This window comes from Antedon bifida, chromosome 3, assembly GCF_963402885.1.
Source record: "Antedon bifida chromosome 3, ecAntBifi1.1, whole genome shotgun sequence".
NCBI lineage: Eukaryota > Metazoa > Echinodermata > Crinoidea > Comatulida > Antedonidae > Antedon > Antedon bifida.
In genome coordinates this window covers 11,966,622-11,984,461 of record NC_136228.1, presented here as the reverse complement: position 1 = coordinate 11,984,461, position 17,840 = coordinate 11,966,622, and the positions used below count along the sequence as shown (strand labels likewise).

The 17,840-nt window shown below is 32.3% G+C and overlaps 1 protein-coding gene across 1 annotated transcript; it reads left to right on the top strand.

Annotated features, from left to right (window-relative positions):
- The first annotated feature begins 123 nt into the window (after positions 1 to 123).
- On the top strand, positions 124 to 17,786 carry LOC144838648 (uncharacterized). Its single transcript, XM_078694078.1, has 27 exons — positions 124 to 195; positions 783 to 922; positions 1,495 to 1,675; positions 2,305 to 2,481; positions 2,867 to 3,105; positions 3,490 to 3,586; positions 4,194 to 4,315; positions 4,828 to 5,089; positions 5,436 to 5,596; positions 5,915 to 6,054; positions 6,361 to 6,581; positions 6,994 to 7,134; positions 7,277 to 7,387; positions 8,046 to 8,180; positions 8,339 to 8,533; positions 8,915 to 9,082; positions 9,417 to 9,559; positions 10,054 to 10,217; positions 10,658 to 10,871; positions 12,081 to 12,180; positions 12,587 to 12,703; positions 14,158 to 14,301; positions 14,481 to 14,633; positions 14,932 to 15,120; positions 15,334 to 15,546; positions 16,168 to 16,856; positions 17,036 to 17,786. The coding sequence occupies exons 2-27, from the start codon at positions 798 to 800 to the stop codon at positions 17,139 to 17,141; spliced, it is 4,707 nt and encodes a 1,568-aa protein (XP_078550204.1). The 5' UTR covers positions 124 to 195; positions 783 to 797; the 3' UTR covers positions 17,142 to 17,786.
- Positions 17,787 to 17,840: the final 54 nt, after the last annotated feature.

The following is a 17,840-nucleotide window of genomic DNA, read 5'->3' as shown; positions in this document are numbered from 1 at the left end:
TATGATGATTTTATATAGTTTACAATTCTTTGACCTTTAAACCCAAAAAATGACACAAGGTTATTTTTTTTGTGGATTTTGAAGAAAGAGAGAGGGCGGTTTGTTTGAATTTATTTTGTAAACAACAATATCACACATTGCCCTACCTAATATAATAAGTCTTCTAATTAAAATTATTACTGAAATTAATGGCAGGTAGGCCTAAATCACCATATTGTGTTTGTTAAATTGCATTTGGGCATTAACTGGTCTTGTGATTTATTCAATAAAATACCAGCATTAGTGAATAAAAACATTATTTGGCTAGGCCTAACTCTTCTCTAGCTAGCCTGGCTGGGCTAGCCTAGAGGGGGGTAGCCTAGTTTTAGTAGAAGGACAGGCCTCTAATTAATATATCCCGTCTAGACTAGGCTAGCTAGCTACTGTAGGCCTAGCCACTAGCCTAGTAGTAGCTAGTACTAGGTAGGCCTAGTGTTGCTAATAACAATAATAATATTAAACTTAAAGAATATTTAAGACTAAACGTCCTAACTAACTATGCACTCACTCACAGTCACACTGTTTGGTGTGAAATTGACTTGTTTTGTACCTGCTACGGAAAAGAGTTAGAGAAGTGGCATTTATTTATTTCACAGTGTGAAATTTAAAAGTTGTATCTTCTATGTTTAGTGTTATAAGGGTTTTGAGAAAAGAAATGTGAAGATTAGAAGAATCTACTACACCAAGCAAAGAAAGTTCTACAAATTTTAACAAGACCTCTATTTGTATTTGTCACATTTTAGGAAAATAAACCAGTTATGTTAAAAACAACAGATGATGATACTGAATTGATGGAGAATGTTAATGCTTTACGAAGAAGGTTGATGGAAACCGAGAAGAACCTTCATCGGTTACAAACCCCTCCAAAACATGGACAGAACAGGTGAACCAGTCAACCAACCGAAACCAAGAATGAATGTTTAGTTAAATAGGAAAAATATTTTATGAGTTGAAAGATTAGAACTTGTATATTTAACGAGGGCAGACAAAAGTAGGACAGTGAAGTTTCCAAAGAATATTGTCCATATTAAAAACAAATACCAAGCATTCATTCACCTACTTTTTCTAAAGTGAACTTTTATTGTTATAAATTAATCTGATGCTGCTATCTTTAAACTAAGTCTAGATGGGAGGAGAGTATATTAAAATGGGTAGCTCTTCAATTTTTGCCTCAGAAAACAGTTATGGATGTCTCACACTACTACAGGTTACTTTTTTTAAATTGGCAAAAGTCACTTTTGTGTTACAGTTACACAACATTGTCAAAAAGCTGAGAGTGCAATAGAACATTGAATAGAACTAACAGTAGAACTAATATTGAATGACACAAAAAATTACATCAGATACTAAGAGTACACTTAGATCAATATTAGTCTGAGAACTTTTACAGAACAACACTAGAAAATAGATATTGATCACTCTCGCTGATTTTCTCATCTTAACCATTTTTAATAGATACAGATTTAGTGGAGATACAGAATTTTCAGATGATCCAGTTCCACCATTAACAATTGAGGATCTTACCCCAGAATCCAGCACTGATTTGGTATCAAGGACTAAAGGTTATCGACCTAGGATGGCAAAAACATCAAGTCATCATCTGGATGGAAGCAAGCCATCATTCTCTTTGCATAAGGTGAGAATTTTGCAACAAGATTAACACTTGATTGCAATAGACTGATTGATAATACTATTGGTGAGGAGGCACTCCAAATATTATATGTACACTATTAATGCATAATTTAAAGATGTATTGTTCCTCCAAAAACATGAAAAATGAAGATTAATTAAATCAGACTTTAAATGGGTTATTTTGTAGTTTTAATAAAGTTAATCACTTAAAAAAACACAAAAATAATGTTTTCTCATATAAAATGACACAATACAGTAAATGGTCAAATTCAACCAAAAATCCATTGGCTGGCAGCCAATTTGACTATTTTGTGCTTATTATGTGACATTAAAATGGCATATTCAAGAAAAAAAATGTAAACAATTATTTTTTCAGGGGGACAATACATCTTTAAGGATTTCAGTATCAAACGTGACAAGCAATCACGCTGTTACAGTGATCATTTTTTTCAAATTGTGCCTTTGAAACATGACACATAATACGAATGTGTGCAATAACAGTGTATTAATGAACCTTAAAAAATCTTAACAAACACTTTAGTAATATTATGCTACTTAGTGCCCAATAGGAGGATCCTGTATGTATGTATGTATACACAGTGGTTATGACTGAACTTGTATATATTTTCTTAGGGGAGTTCAAAATCAGGAGGAAGAATTTCTTTGCCACTGAAGGATTTTGATAATGAGGCTCTTCGAATTAAGCTGCAAGCTCAGAGAGAAGAGAATGCACAGTTGATCTTGCAGAATCATAGTCTTCTAAGTCAGTTAGAAGACACTAGTTATCAACTTCACTCCACACAAGAAAAGGTACAAATTATGAATGTATTTGTGGGGGAATTACCTGTGCCTTGCTAATTTGTAGAGTGGGGTGTGCAGGGTCACCCATCTTCTCCACCCACCCACCCTAAAGCTTACAGTATTTTAAGGTATTTTACCCAGCCTATTTTCAGTATAGCATCCATCCAAGAAATCTCAATAGCAATGCATTGTTCTTAGGCTAAAGCTCTGTATACACTATCAAACTAGTTTGACAAAAACAGTGTGATGTGCCCAAATTTGGTAGTGCTATGCCCAAAAATGATATCACATCATCATGTACATATATGGGCACATCACATTTTTTGTCACATAAAGTTTGATATTGTAGACAAGGCTTAAATAAAATTAATTAATTAATTAAATTTTTTTAAAGTTCAATTCAGTTAGTGTTGAACTGGATTCTACAAGAGATTCAGTACCTAAACTGAAACAACAAGTGTCCAGTCTTAAAGAAGAGTTGAGCACATATGACAGCGCCCTCAGATCAACGGAGCAGCGTCTTAATGAGAGTCATCACTATCACGCAGAAAAAGATAAACATTTTGATCAGGTTAAAACAGAACTCATCGAAGTAAAAGATCAGCTAGCAGAAGAAATGTTGAGAAGAGAAAGGTTTACCTTGGATTTATAATAAGTCTAGACAATGGGAAAAAATGTTATATGTTTCCCAAGCATACCATCAATTATAATACAGTGTCAATGAAATTTTCCTCCTTTTTTAAAAACTGAGTTTGTGTACATATTTAATTATGTAGTCTTGCTTAAAATCTACTGGCTCAAAGTCTTAAATATGAAAAAAATCCTACTATAGAAAATTCATTGATGCATGCAATTTGTACTATAAAAAAAACAACTCAATTTCAAACAAAAAAGCTGACGCTAGATTTGTTAGAATTTTGCATCATTCTGGCTTGAGCAACATTTTCTTTTTACGCCCTGAGATATATTTTTATGAAATAATAAAAATTGAATGTTTGTGATTTATTATGTATGCAGTGTTCAGAATCAAAATGAGGAAGTTAAAAAGAACCTAGAAGATTTAAATGATCAACTGGAAAAATACAGGTTTAAAACTAAACAGAAGTTACAAAAGGTATTAAGCATTTCTTATTTTCCATTTCCTCTTCTTTGAAGCTATTGACCAGAGCCAGATATCTCTTAAGCTTTGTCTACACTATCAAACTTTATGTGACAACAAAATGTGATGTGCCCATATATGGACATGATGATTTCAATGGAGCTGGGGTCCTACCATATTTTGGCATGTGACTACCATATTTGAGCACACTTTTTTTGTTAAACTTGTTTGATAGTGTAGACAGAGCTTTAAAGTCGTCTCATCCACCTTCTTTTCTTCTTCCATTCCTCCGTAACTCCTGCGATGTGTCCTGCCCATCTTCATTTCTTGATTTTTTTTCTATTCAATCAGGCCTATACAAAGATTGTTATGTGATCCAACTACAGCTTCTGATGAAAACTGAGTTGGTTGGATAGATTTTTTGATACAGCTGATTTTGTACTAGTTATGTACTATTGCTAAGAAATCATCTAAGGGCAAAAGTCATTCTTGCATGCAATTTCTACAAAAAATAGTTGCTCAATTACTAAAAAACAGCCCTATATTCAAATGTTAAGATCTTTAGAAAAATAATAACATTCTGATACCATTTTGTAAACATCTTTGTTGTCATTATTAACAGCATCAGAGCAGTGAAGATCATTTACGAGAAAGTCTCTTACATTGTGATAAAGAACGTGAAGAACTCCTTTACAAGACAACAAGTCTTGAAGAACAATTGCAAGACCTTAGTGAAGAAATTACGTAAGATTGGTCATTTAGATTATCAAATTTACAAGACAATATTTTTTATTCTTGACCATTTATTTTGATGATAATGACATTTTCGCTTGGATGGAAGACCATCTGGGAATATCGGGTGCTTTATATGGAGCTGCGGTCCCATTAGGCACTGCTGAATCTTATGGCATCCCCTGCATCTAGTGTCTGCCTCAGACATATTGGCCCATGCCTCTCCTCTGGTTAAGGTGGGAACTAGACGAGAGAAGCCCTCTATCTATGTTAGGACCAATCAAAGGTGCCTTAAACAGTCCTCATGGCTTTAGTTTCATCCATCATTCAGATGAATGTAAAGCTAATCGACAGACGTCGGCCTAAACAAATGACATAAAGAGAGAAAGTATATACTATAAGTTATGAATAAAAAGTACCATTATTTCATGAACCCTAGTTAGAAGTAGAACAAAGATCCAAAACATATTAGATCAGAACACTAGGGTAATTATTTTCTTTCTACTTATGTTTTTAATATTTAGGAGGCTTAGAAAGGTGGATAGTGTCGAGAAACCAGCTCTGTTTTTGCGAAACAAAGAACTCGAGACAAGTCTATCACAACAATCACAGCTGATTAATCAACTTGAGAGAAATTTGGAGAGCAGTGTACGTGACAGAGAAGAGCTTCAAGAACTGACATCGAGGCAGAACCAAAGATTGGCGGAATCACAGAGGGAGGTAGAGCAAAGCCACCAACAGCTTAGTCAGTTAGAAAAAATAATTCAAACACTACAAACAAAACAGGTAAAATAATGTAATGTTTTTTTGTTTTTTAGAATGGTAATTTACTAAACGATATGTTGAGAAATGTGCATGAATTTCTATAAAACTAAAAAATACGTATTTTAATATAGATCTGTAAGCATAAAAAATGATACAATAATTAATACAACACACCACAGGGTCGTCGACAGCCAATAAGTGTCATGACCTATCAGAGACATTTCGTTTCTAAGACTAAGAAACATACTATAATCATGTACAGAAGGACTGTTTGACAATTCTGACATTAAGTATAGAAAGTTGACAAATCTGCATAGCTATATTCTATGAATGTATAATTCTAAAATTGTGTTTTTAAAATGTACAGCAGAAAACTTCAGTTCAAGGTGAATATTATCATCCAAAAGCAAGCAGTCCTACCAATAGCATCAAGTCAATCCCAGAAACCCTTCTGTCAAGTATATCTGTTGACATGGATGCATACCAAGGAACCAATTTATCATATAAAGCACAGGTTGATGATCTTAAGTAAGTCAACCATAATGATCATGTGGGTTTCATATAGTGCTCCTCTTCTATTTCAAATTCTTTGGCTTACTAGAGAGACTATCTAGGTTTGATATATAACCTCTTTGCGTTTACTGCTGTTTCTAAAAATAATAACAGAGAGAGTGAAGTAATACTATTACCTGATATTCCTAGTCAACTCTGGCTTTTATTGCCTTATTGAGTAGTTATTAAATTTTATTTAACTCAAAAACATTCATTATTTGTATACTAATCTCAGGGAGTTGGGTTGAATTCTCTCCAGATCATAAAAATTAAAATTTGTTCAACATCTTTTAGAATGAAGCTGTCAATGAAAGAAGCAGAGGTTCATTCGTTGAATTCAGCAAGACAACAAGAAGAGGCCAGGCTTAATGATTCAGGCGTGATGGATGGACTTAGGTCTGAACTTATGGCAATCATTGAGAAAAGTAAACAAGGTTAGTAGAAATATCTCTACTTAGAGTATGTTCATGCTTGAAATGTATAATACAATTATATAATACAGGAATTTATTATTATTAATTATAAAAATAAAAAAGATACAAAGTATAAATAGAAAGAATTAAAAATATTAATATACTATTTCTAGTGAATATTCACTCAGGCACTTTTGAGGCCTAAAAAAGAGATTTCCCTACACAGTGAATTGTGAGAAAATCTATAGCTCAGCTTTTTTCTTGAAGTTTTAAAATAATTGTTTTAGTTCATATTAAAAAATAAATTGTTTTTCCTGTTCTTGTTAGGAGACAGAAAAGCACATGAGTTAGAAACCATCGTCCGTAAACTTGAGGATGACAGGAGGCGCATCAAATCGGAAATTTTCATGTTGCGTGACCAGCTGGCTGATAGCGATGCAAGGAATACTGCTCTCAAAGCACGCATTACACAGCGTAATGCTCAAGTTGTCGAGCTGCAAAATGATCTTGAGGAAAAGCAAGGAGAATTTGTTTCTGTCCAGAGAACGGTTTGTTTTATTTTTGTTGTAAAGGAGAAAACATAAATAAGTGCATATTGTGTCTATCTACTTCATGAAAAAAATGTGTTTTGTGTAGATATGTTGTGCCGTGGATAAGAGCTCTGTGCAGATGAGCTTATATTTATATTAAGCAAACAATGACCATATTAGGACATAACAGAAGGATCCAGGAGGCGGGCTGCCAGCCTGGCCGCACCCCTTTTTTTATAATGCAAAATATAGGATATCAGATTAAGTTCAGCACTTTATTTCATTCTTTCACATTTTAGGCCCTGCACCCCCACCCACTAAACAGTATTCAACCAGCATGTCTAAAAGCAGATCAGAAATTAAAACAAACATAGTAGTTGTCTTTGTGAATCAAATAATAAGTGTTTTCCTACTGTTTTCCTGTTTTCAGCTTAAAAAGAAGTCAAATCAACTTGAACTTGTTGAGAAAGATTTGGATGACAAGAGTACCGCACTAGGACATCACATTGCTACTGTTGAAAATCTAAAAGAAGAACTTGATCAAACTAAACAGGAATGCAGAAATTACAAGGTTTATAATATAACAAATGTTGCCTTCATAAACTGTACTTGTAATAGACTGTAGTTTTTTAACATGTGCATTCAACGTATACATTGTAAAGATTCATTTTGTGGTACAATTCATACTTTGTTCGATTCTTTTTTTATGACAGAATTTAATGAATGAAAGAAATACAGAACTAGATGATGTAACACAAAGCATTGATAAAATAAAGGATTTAAATGCTGAGCAATGTCATGAACTTGAAAAACAAATTGAAATGGTAAAAATATCTATTATATTTTAACAATTTTTTTTCAGCGCAATTTAACTGTAGAGCAGCTTAATTTGATTGGTTACCCAGATTTTAATGTAACTTGCAACTACAGTAGAACCCTTTCCTTTGAGACACCCCTATTTGGAGGACATCCCTATTAAGGGGACACTCTTATTACAGATGTATTGTCCCCCAAAAACATGAAAAATTAAGATTAATTAAATCAGACTTTGAATAGGTTATTTTGTAGTTTTAATAAAGTTAATCACAAATTATGTTTTCACTTGTAAAATGACAAAATAAATGATTAAATTCAACCAAAAATCCATTGGCTGGCAGCCAATTTGACCATTTTTTGCTTTAAATTACATTTTTTCCGGTAAATACATTTTTTTTCGATCCAATTTTTGGTCAAAGTGGATAACTATTATGTTACATTAAAATAGAATATTCAACAAAAAGAATTATTTTTTCAGGGGGACAATACATCTTTAACAGAAAAAGTATTCAAGAAGTGCTTAATTGAAAAACTAAAGCTATCAAACCAGTTATGGAATTAAGATTTAAGAAAATAAATATGTACAAATAAGTGCTTGTTTTATTTTGAAAATCATTGACTTAAATTTACATATAAATTTGACCCCTAGTATGTATTACATTTTAGCTCCAGAATCTGTGTGATGACAGACTTCAGCAAGTTGATGCTTCTCAACAAAGTATATGCTTGCTGAGAAATGAACTTGATATCAAGAATTCTGAAATTCAAGATCTCAGCAATAAATTATTCTCGAACAATAAGGTATCACCTTTATATTTAATAAATATCAATTTTGTTTATTGTTATTTGTTACTTAGGCTCCTCAAGACTAAGACTGTGGCTGATGAGGAGTCTATGAGTGAATTTTAAAAAACACATAGTTGAGAGGTTATTTAATGGTTTTGTACTTATTCAACTAGGAGCTAAGCACAAAACTTACTGATCAGCAAGAAGCCTGGGAAACATTAAGGAGCAGGGCTGCACAAGATAGCAACAAAGTGGCACAGCTAGAAGGCGCCCTCATTATCTGCAAAGAACAGTTTCAGAAATGTGTAGAGCAACTTGATGAGCAAACTAATGAAAATGAGAAAGAATTGAAAGGAAAAATAAAAGAGGTAATATATATATACTATTTAAAAATACTTTTTAATACTATGTATTTCAAGTTAAGTGGTTTAGTAGAGGCACTGTAACCTACAGCCATAGGTTCAAAGCATCGTTGTCCTAGTTCAGAAAGATTGTTACCATTTCTTTGTTAATTAAAATGATTTCTCTCACAAAAACAAAAAATAAATCAGGAGCTTGTGTGTCTTCCTCTCAGTGACCCCTAGAGCGATGCCAACTAGAAATATATCTTCTGGTTAGGATCTCCCAATCCCATGGTGGAAAGACACATGGTAGAAGCCAGACAAATAGACACTCACCGGGTTAGAGCTTTAGCACATACTTGTTGTTGAAACAAAGAATGTAGATCATTTGTTAATATGTATTATCAGATTGAGACCCTTCAAAAATTGGTGCAAGATTTAAAGAATGATATGGCCGATAAAGAAGACGAGGTTACAGGACTTCACCAGTCATTGAATGAAAGACAACAAATGCTGGCACAGAGCAGCAACCGCATCAGTGATCTAGAAGATAGAGAAAGTCAACTGGAAAAACAGGTACACAAGTGCATTTTAATTCTCACATTTTGCTCCTCACATTTTGCTCATCCATTAGTTGCTTCAAATGTGAATGTCAACAATTATAATCTTTAAATCATGCTCTTTACAGCATGTTGTTTACAAAGCTGAAGAATCATTGTAAAATTTTGAATCCATAAAATTGGTAAAAGCTCCCTTGGAAAGACATTCACAGCCTTACCGATTTGTGCAAATATGTCTCGTGCAGGATAGATTTTGGTAGAATGAATTACAAAACATTTAGTAGGTTTTCTAAAGAAAGAATAACATTTATATAATATTAATTTACTTTATATCTGTTCATTTTTACTAGATTTCTGATCTAGAAAAAGAGTTGAGTCAATTTGAAAGCAGTGCTGAAAAAGATGCAGACGCATTAGAGAAGAAGTTACACCGTGCTTGCTGTGATCTTGAAGAGCGAACAACTCAAGTTGCAAAACTAACTCATGATGTTAGGTAAGAATGAGCTACATGGTGTATCTACTTTGATGTATATGATATTAATTAAGTATGTCCAGTTTGTCTGAAAATCTGAAAATATCGCAAATACTATGCTTCACAATTATTCAGGAAATCCAGTGGTCGTTTTCACCAATCACACACAATTAAATGAGATATTTCCCTTAAGTTCTGTCTACACTATTGAATGTTATGTGACAAAAAAATGTGATGTGCCCATATATGGACATGATGATGTCATATCACTACCATATTTGGGCATATCACTACCATATTTAGGCACTTTTTTTGTCCAACTAGTTTGATAGTGTAGACAGAGCTTTAGATAAATATTTCAAAAAATATAATATTAGCCTAGATGTGAATTGCGACTACCACCTAAAAATGTCAGTTGAAAATGTTTCTGGCAGATGGTGCAATAATGGTTTAAATATTTACAACAAAATCTTCATCTTATTTCATAATACTGTAGTTTATTTGAAACATTACAGACAGTTGGAATGTGAATTAGAAGATAAAGAGAAACATATAGAACACCTGGTGGAGACTATGCAACAAGTGAAAAAAGATTCTGAGAATCAGACTCAAAAGAAACAAGACTTAGAACAAGAATTAAGCCAAGCAAATGAAAGTATACAGATATACCAACAGAAAAGTGAGCATAGTATTATCATAGTTGAAATAATGCATGCAATTTGGTACACATCAAGTGTGACGCAGGACAAATATCTTTGGATATGGAATCACCGAATGCATACCAAGATAACAGCGTTATAAAGTGCCTCAAGCTATTTAATACTCTAATAATTTAAAACATTATACTATAAAATACCGTTTGTACATTTGTTCATTATATACGTTTTTACTAATTATTATATGAATCAATATATGGTGTATTAAATTAACCAGAATTTTTGGAAGGTTTTGGTATTTGGTATAAAAGACATAAAATAAAAAAAAACATTTAAATTATCTTTCCATATTATAATTGAAAAACATTTGTGAATTAACATTTTAATATTACAATATATTGTAGGTATCTGTGATTATTATATTTTCTGACATTTAAAAAATGTTTGGTTTATTTGATGAAAGTTAAAGATTTGGAACAGAATCAAGAAACTACAGAGACAGATTTATTACAGTTCAAGAACCGAGCAACTGAGATGGATTCAGAATTACGGCGGGCTCAGGGACAGCTGCATGAAGCCTTTGAACAACTCGCTAATCTTCAAGACAACCTGCAAAGGAGTAAATCAAATGCAAAAAGTCATGAGGACCAGGCTAACAAGCTAGGCCTAAGTCTCAGGTAAAGTTACATTTAACAAGCTAGGCCATAAGCAAGTAAAGTTTACTTACATCTAACAGTAAAGTTACATCTATTTAAAGTTACATGTATGTAAAGTTACACGTATGTAAAGTTACATATATGTAAATTTATATCTATGTAAAGTTACATCTATGTAAAGTTACACCTATGTAAAGTTACATATATGTAAATTTACATCTATGTAAAGTTACACCTATGTAAAGTTACATATATGTAAATTTACATCTATGTAAAATTTCATCTATGTAAAGTTACATCTATGTAAAGTTACATCTATGTAAAGTTTCATCTATGTAAAGTTTCATCTATGTAAAGTTACATCTATGTAAAGTTTCATCTATGTAAAGTTTCATCTATGTAAAGTTACATCTATGTAAAGTTTCATCTATGTAAAGTTTCATCTATGTAAAGTTTCATCTATGTAAAGTTTCATCTATGTAAAGTTACATCTATGTAAAGTTACATCTATGTAAAGTTTCATCTATGTAAAGTTTCATCTATGTAAAATGTCATCTATTTAAAGTTACATCTATGTAAAGTTTCATCTATGTAAAGTTACATCTATGTAAAGTTTCATCTATGTAAAGTTTCATCTATGTAAAGTTTCATCTATGTAAAGTTTCATCTATGTAAAGTTTCATCTATTTAAAGTTACATCTATGTAAAGTTACATCTATGTAAAGTTTCATCTATGTAAAGTTTCATCTATGTAAAGTTTCATCTATGTAAAGTTTCATCTATGTAAAGTTTCATCTATGTAAAGTTTCATCTATGTAAAGTTTCATCTATGTAAAGTTTCATCTATGTAAAGTTACATCTATATAAAGTTACATTTATGTAAAGTTACATCTATGTAAAGTTACATTTATGTAAAGTTACATCTATGTAAAGTTACATCTATGTAAAGTTACATCTATGTAAAGTTTCAACTATGTAAAATTTCATCTATGTAAAGTTACATTTATGTAAAGTTACATCTATGTAAAGTTACATCTATGTAAAATTTCATCTATGTAAAGTTACATTTATGTAAAGTTACATTTATGTAAAGTTACATCTATGTAAAGTTACATCTATGTAAAGTTGTCTTGATGATGGTGAGTTTTACTGAGTATTCTTTTTACGCAAAAACAAATTATAAACGCAGTACAGTATATTTTTCAAAGATCAACTGTGTTTTAATTTTAGACAAAGTCATGATGAATTGAAAGTAAAAGAGAAAGACATTGAACAGCTAGATGAAGCTCTGAAGTCAAGACAAAGAGATCTACAACAACGGGCAGCTCAGGTCATTGTAATTATTTGTTAAAAAATGAAAAGATTTACTTTTCTTAATTTGTAGACTTTATCAATTTATTTTTAAAGCTCTGTCTACACTACAGGTATATATCAAACTAGTTTGACAAAAAAGTGTGATGAGCAGTGATATACCCAAATATGGTAGTGATATGACATCATCATGTCAATATATGGGCACATCCCATTTTTTTGTCACATAAAGTTTGATTGTGTAGAAATAGCTTACGATTTATCACTATAATTCGCAATAAACATGTTGTCAAATGTACAGTAACATTTTCATGATATAATACAATAAAATGCTGGCATGTTATACCATTTTGACCATCTTTTTCAAGGTCAAAATTGTGGTTTATTTATATTAAGTTTGTATTTTTATTACTACCTGTAAATAGCTTTCACAATTGAACAGTGTCATCAAAATGCATCAGGGGGAAATGGAGCAACGCATCTTAGTGCTACAGTCAGAACTGGGTCGTGCACAAGCTGATGTACAACACAGAAACAAACAGGTATTTGAGCTTTTGATGGATGTTCCAGAAAATGTATAATGGCACTTCCAAACCCACTGTATTAGAAACAAACCAGTGGATGATTCACCTTAACTTATGATGATGACCAACTTTCTAAATACTTACTTTGTCACCTTAGTTTATGATTGTCACTAACTTTCTATATTCACTTTGTCACCTTAGTTTATGATTGTCACCAACTTTTTATATTTACTTTGTCACCTTAGTTTATGATTGTCACCAACTTTCTAAATGCTCACTTTGTCACCTTAGCTTATGATGATGACCAACATTCTATATTTACTTTGTCACCTTAGTTTATGATTGTCACCAACATTCTATATTCACTTTGTCACATTAGTTTATGATTGTCACCAACTTTCTATATTCACTTTGTCACCTTAGTTTATGATTGTCACCAACTTTCTATATTCACTTTGTCACATTAGTTTATGATTGTCACCAACTTTCTATATTCACTTTGTCACCTTAGTTTATGATTGTCACCAACTTTCTATATTCACTTTGTCACATTAGTTTATGATTGTCACCAACTTTCTATATTCACTTTGTCACCTTAGTTTATGATTATCACCAACTTTCTAAATACTCACTTTGTCACCTTATTTTATGATTATCACCAACTTTCTATATTCACTTTGTCACATTAGTTTATGATTGTCACCAACTTTCTATATTCACTTTGTCACTTCAGTTTATGATTGTCACCAACTTTCTATATTCACTTTGTCACTTCAGTTTATGATTGTCACCAACTTTCAGTATTCACTTTGTCACCTTAGTTTATGATTGTCACCAACTTTCTATATTCACTTTGTCACATTAGTTTATGATTGTCACCAACTTTCTATATTCACTTTGTCACCTTAGTTTATGATTATCACCAACTTTCTAAATACTCACTTTGTCACCTTAATTTATGATTATCACCAACTTTCTATATTCACTTTGTCACCTTAGCTTATGATGGTGACCAACATTCTAAAATACTCACTTGGCTTATGATCGTCACCAACTTTCTATATTGACTTTGTCACCTTAATTTATGATTATCACCAACTTTCTAAATACTCACTTTGTCACCTTAATTTATGATTATCACCAACTTTCTATATTCACTTTGTCACCTTAATTTATGATTGTCACCAACATTCTGTATTCACTTTGTCACCTTAGTTTATGATTATCACCAACTTTCTAAATACTTACTTTGTCACCTTAATTTATGATTATCACCAACTTTCTATATTCACTTTGTCACCTTAGCTTATGATGGTGACCAACATTCTAAAATACTCACTTGGCTTATGATCGTCACCAACTTTCTATATTGACTTTGTCAATTGATGTATGTCATCTGGTTTATGATGGTAACCAGTGAGTTTGTGTCATTGGAACAGTTTGAATAATATTGTAACCTTTTTTTCATTTAGATTGAGAACTTAGATGACACAGTAAATGACCAAAAAGCTCAACTAAAAGAGAAGGCATTACAGATACAGCAACTTGAACAGAATATTAAACAGCAACAAAAAGAAATGTCACAAAAGAGCAGCAGGGTAACAGATTTAGAAAAGGTACGTAGGACAAATAATTCACAAACTGAGAAGCCGGACGAACTGTCTTAAGTTGGTATTGTTTATTTTTATGAATCTATCTTACCTAGGATAACTAATTGGTTGTTTTTATTATAGTAGAACTACTTTTCAACAACCACAAGTCAGAAAATCTATTTTTTCTTATATTTTTTTTTTAGCAAGCCCGAGATTTACAAGCTATGCTGAATGACCAGAAACAAGATGTTTGTGGACAAAACCAGGAGCTGCGGTTAACACGAGAGCAAATGCAGCGACAAGAGATCAACTTGGCCGAAGTTAAACGACAAATGGCAGATGTAGAACGTGAAAAGGTTGAATTCAATTTGCATGTGTTCTGTCCCCTTATAGGGGTCACCTTCCGTCTCTCTTTGTATATAGTATTATTATGTTACTGAGATACGTAAATATTTATTATTGTATTATTACTATTATTAATATTTGATTAACTATTCTTTTTGTGTATCAAATATATAATGATGATAATTATTTAACATTTTATAGATATAAATATGCTAAGTTGAAACACAAGGTCAAATTTTATAGACACATTTTAACCATTTTGTATGTACTAATTAACTAATAATGGGTAAAATGTTTTTTTTTAAACAGAATCGTATTGAGAGGGAGTTGGAAGAGATGATTCATTTGTGTGACAGTAAAGATTCCAACAACATAAGATTAGCAGAAGAGGCTGGAGCAGCAAAGGCCAGGGAAACATCTGTACAGTCCAAGTTATTAGCTGAGCTAGAGGGCACAAAGAAGCAACTGCTAGAAGAACAAACAGAGATGGAGAGACAGGTCAGTTGCTATGCTAATCGTTTTAGACCAAAGCACACAAGGGAAAATATTATGTTTTAATTTCAGTTACTTTTATTGACCAAAAAAAACAAGTAAAAAGAAATATCATTCACAGAAAAACACTGGCCATGCAAACAACTCAAGTTGGATAGAAAGATGTTGTTTTTATATATTAAGGGAAATTTATTAACAATTTGTGGTTTATCTCTATAGCTGACACAACTGCAAGAAAGCTACTCTGAGCTATTAGCCTCCAAGAATCAACAAGAAGCGACACATAAAGTGCAGGTACAACAGATGCAAGAACTGGAGACTAAGTGGCTGGAGGAAATAAGGCTAGCAGAAGATCACATAACAAGTTTAGACAATGAATTAAAGGCAAGAAAAGAAGTTATAAATGCTGCCAACGAAGCAATTGTCATTAAGGTAACAATTATTAATTAGTGGACAACGTATTGTCCACCAAAAATATAAAAAATGAAGATTAATAAAATTAGATTTTAAATTGGTCATTTTATAGTTTTAACAAAGTTAATCACTTCTGTAGAAAAAAAAAACCCCAAAAATAATGTTTTCACAGCCAATAAATGGTTACATATACATACCACAGACTATGAAACATGAAGAATTACCAAAACATCTGTGTACATGAATCAGCAATGTTATGCCCTTTTCACATCTGCAAAATGAACAACTTGTAACAAAATTGTATTGGTTTGCATAGTGTGAATACAATTTTGTGGAAAATCACACCGATGAGAGGCTTGTTTTTTTTCCGAGTTGTAACTCCACGCGTATGTACTGCCCTGGTATTAAACTGACCAATCATAGTAATCAAATAGCGCACAACTATGCTTTCTCCTGAGATTTCACAAGGTATGCGTTTGTGAAAATGTGTAATAAGTCAAGAGATCAAACCTGGTTACAACTTGTAACAATTTATGCAGATGTGAAAGGGTATTATTCTCTGTTATTAAATAAAATTGTGTTGCCTTTATTGCTTTGATATAAATAACATTGTTTTAATATCTTTTTATCAAAATCCAGGAGGCAGAGGTTGCCAGGTTAAGTGCAAAAGTTTCAGGTTATGAACGAGCAGCATTTACTCTGTCTCCTAGCCATAACATGACAGCGTCTTCTCGCCAGTCCATTGATTTTGGTCAAGACATGACCCATTCACCCCGTAAACGCAGTTCATCAGACTTTTTTCTCTCCAACCTCGGCAGTGATATGCGGTTCAGTGGTGCAAGTTCACTTGCGTTTCCTTTTAGAGAAAGTAGTATGTTCAATTCAACAGCAACACATACCCCACACAAGAAAGACAGAGATTTCTATAAATCACAATCACTGGATTTGAGTAGCCCTACATATCATTCAATTGCTGGAGATCTTGCTCTATCTGGTAGAAAACAAACAGGTATTACAAAGAAAGAATATCCTAATCAAAATCAATACGTTGACACTGAGTATATTTTTAAAAGAGCTAAAGATAACCAGATTATTGGAGAGAGGGATCTGTCTCCCTATATGCCAGAAGAAACCCTTTTGGGTGCTAACAATGAGATGCCAGACGACCACTTTAATTTAAGTGAAGATTTGCAAACACAGCGGAAGCGAGTAATTGATGACGGTAATTCTTCACCAATTTTGACCCCACTAAAAGAAAGGCTTGCTAAACAGAGAGCATTACTTGCAGCATCACAGAAATCTAAATCTGCATTAGAACCTCACGATTTGTAAGTCAACATTTAATGTATTTAAAGAATCTTATTTGGGTAGGCGTGTGTGTGACCTGCGATCGAGCCCCCGATAGTCAATTGAAGCTCACCAGCTTGCTTTCCATACTTTCTTCCCATTTTAACACATGCCCTCAAGTTTTTAAAAATATTGGATAAAGATTAATTTTAATTCACAGCATGATGAATCTTCAGGAGCGTCTTAGAAATAATGAGAGCAGAAGAAGACAGGTTGACAGACAGCTATTTGGAACAGAAGATGTATTTAAACAAGATACATTATGATGGGATAAGTAGCCATTCTATGCATGCCAATATTTTCAACAAAGGTTGTTATTAATAATTCTAAACGTCTCTAAAGTTGTACACTATGTGAGTTTAAGAATGTATTTATAGTCAGACTGCTCAATAAATATGAACAATTTTTCCTTTTTCGTCCAATTATTTTATTTAGTTTATATAAGAAAAAATAAAATTCTAAATTTTACTATTTGAAATATTAAACTAGTATAAAGCATTGTCTACACTGTCAAACTTTATGTGTTAAAAAGTTTGATATGCCCATAATATATGCTATGCTTAAATATGGTAGTGCTATGCTTAAATATGGTAGTGATATGACATATGTACATATGGGCACATCACATTTTTTGACACATAAAGTTTGATAGTGTAGACAAGGCTTACGTAATACAGTACTACGATGAGTCTAATGGAATGGATTCCTTCAGTTCTGATTTTACTTCTGCTCCAGTATCTTTTCATGAATTGATAATGGACACAAAACTAGAAATATACTCATACTATTTTCCCATTTTATTACACTTTCATTAACCGACAGATCGTTGATCGTAAAACAGGAGATGTTGTCAACAACTTTATGTGTAGGCTTGTTTGAATTAAAGTCTTAAAAGATTGGTATGTTTTCAATTGTGGTTCTTTTCTTTGTTCTAGTATTTGTTTAATTTATAATTTTAACAAATA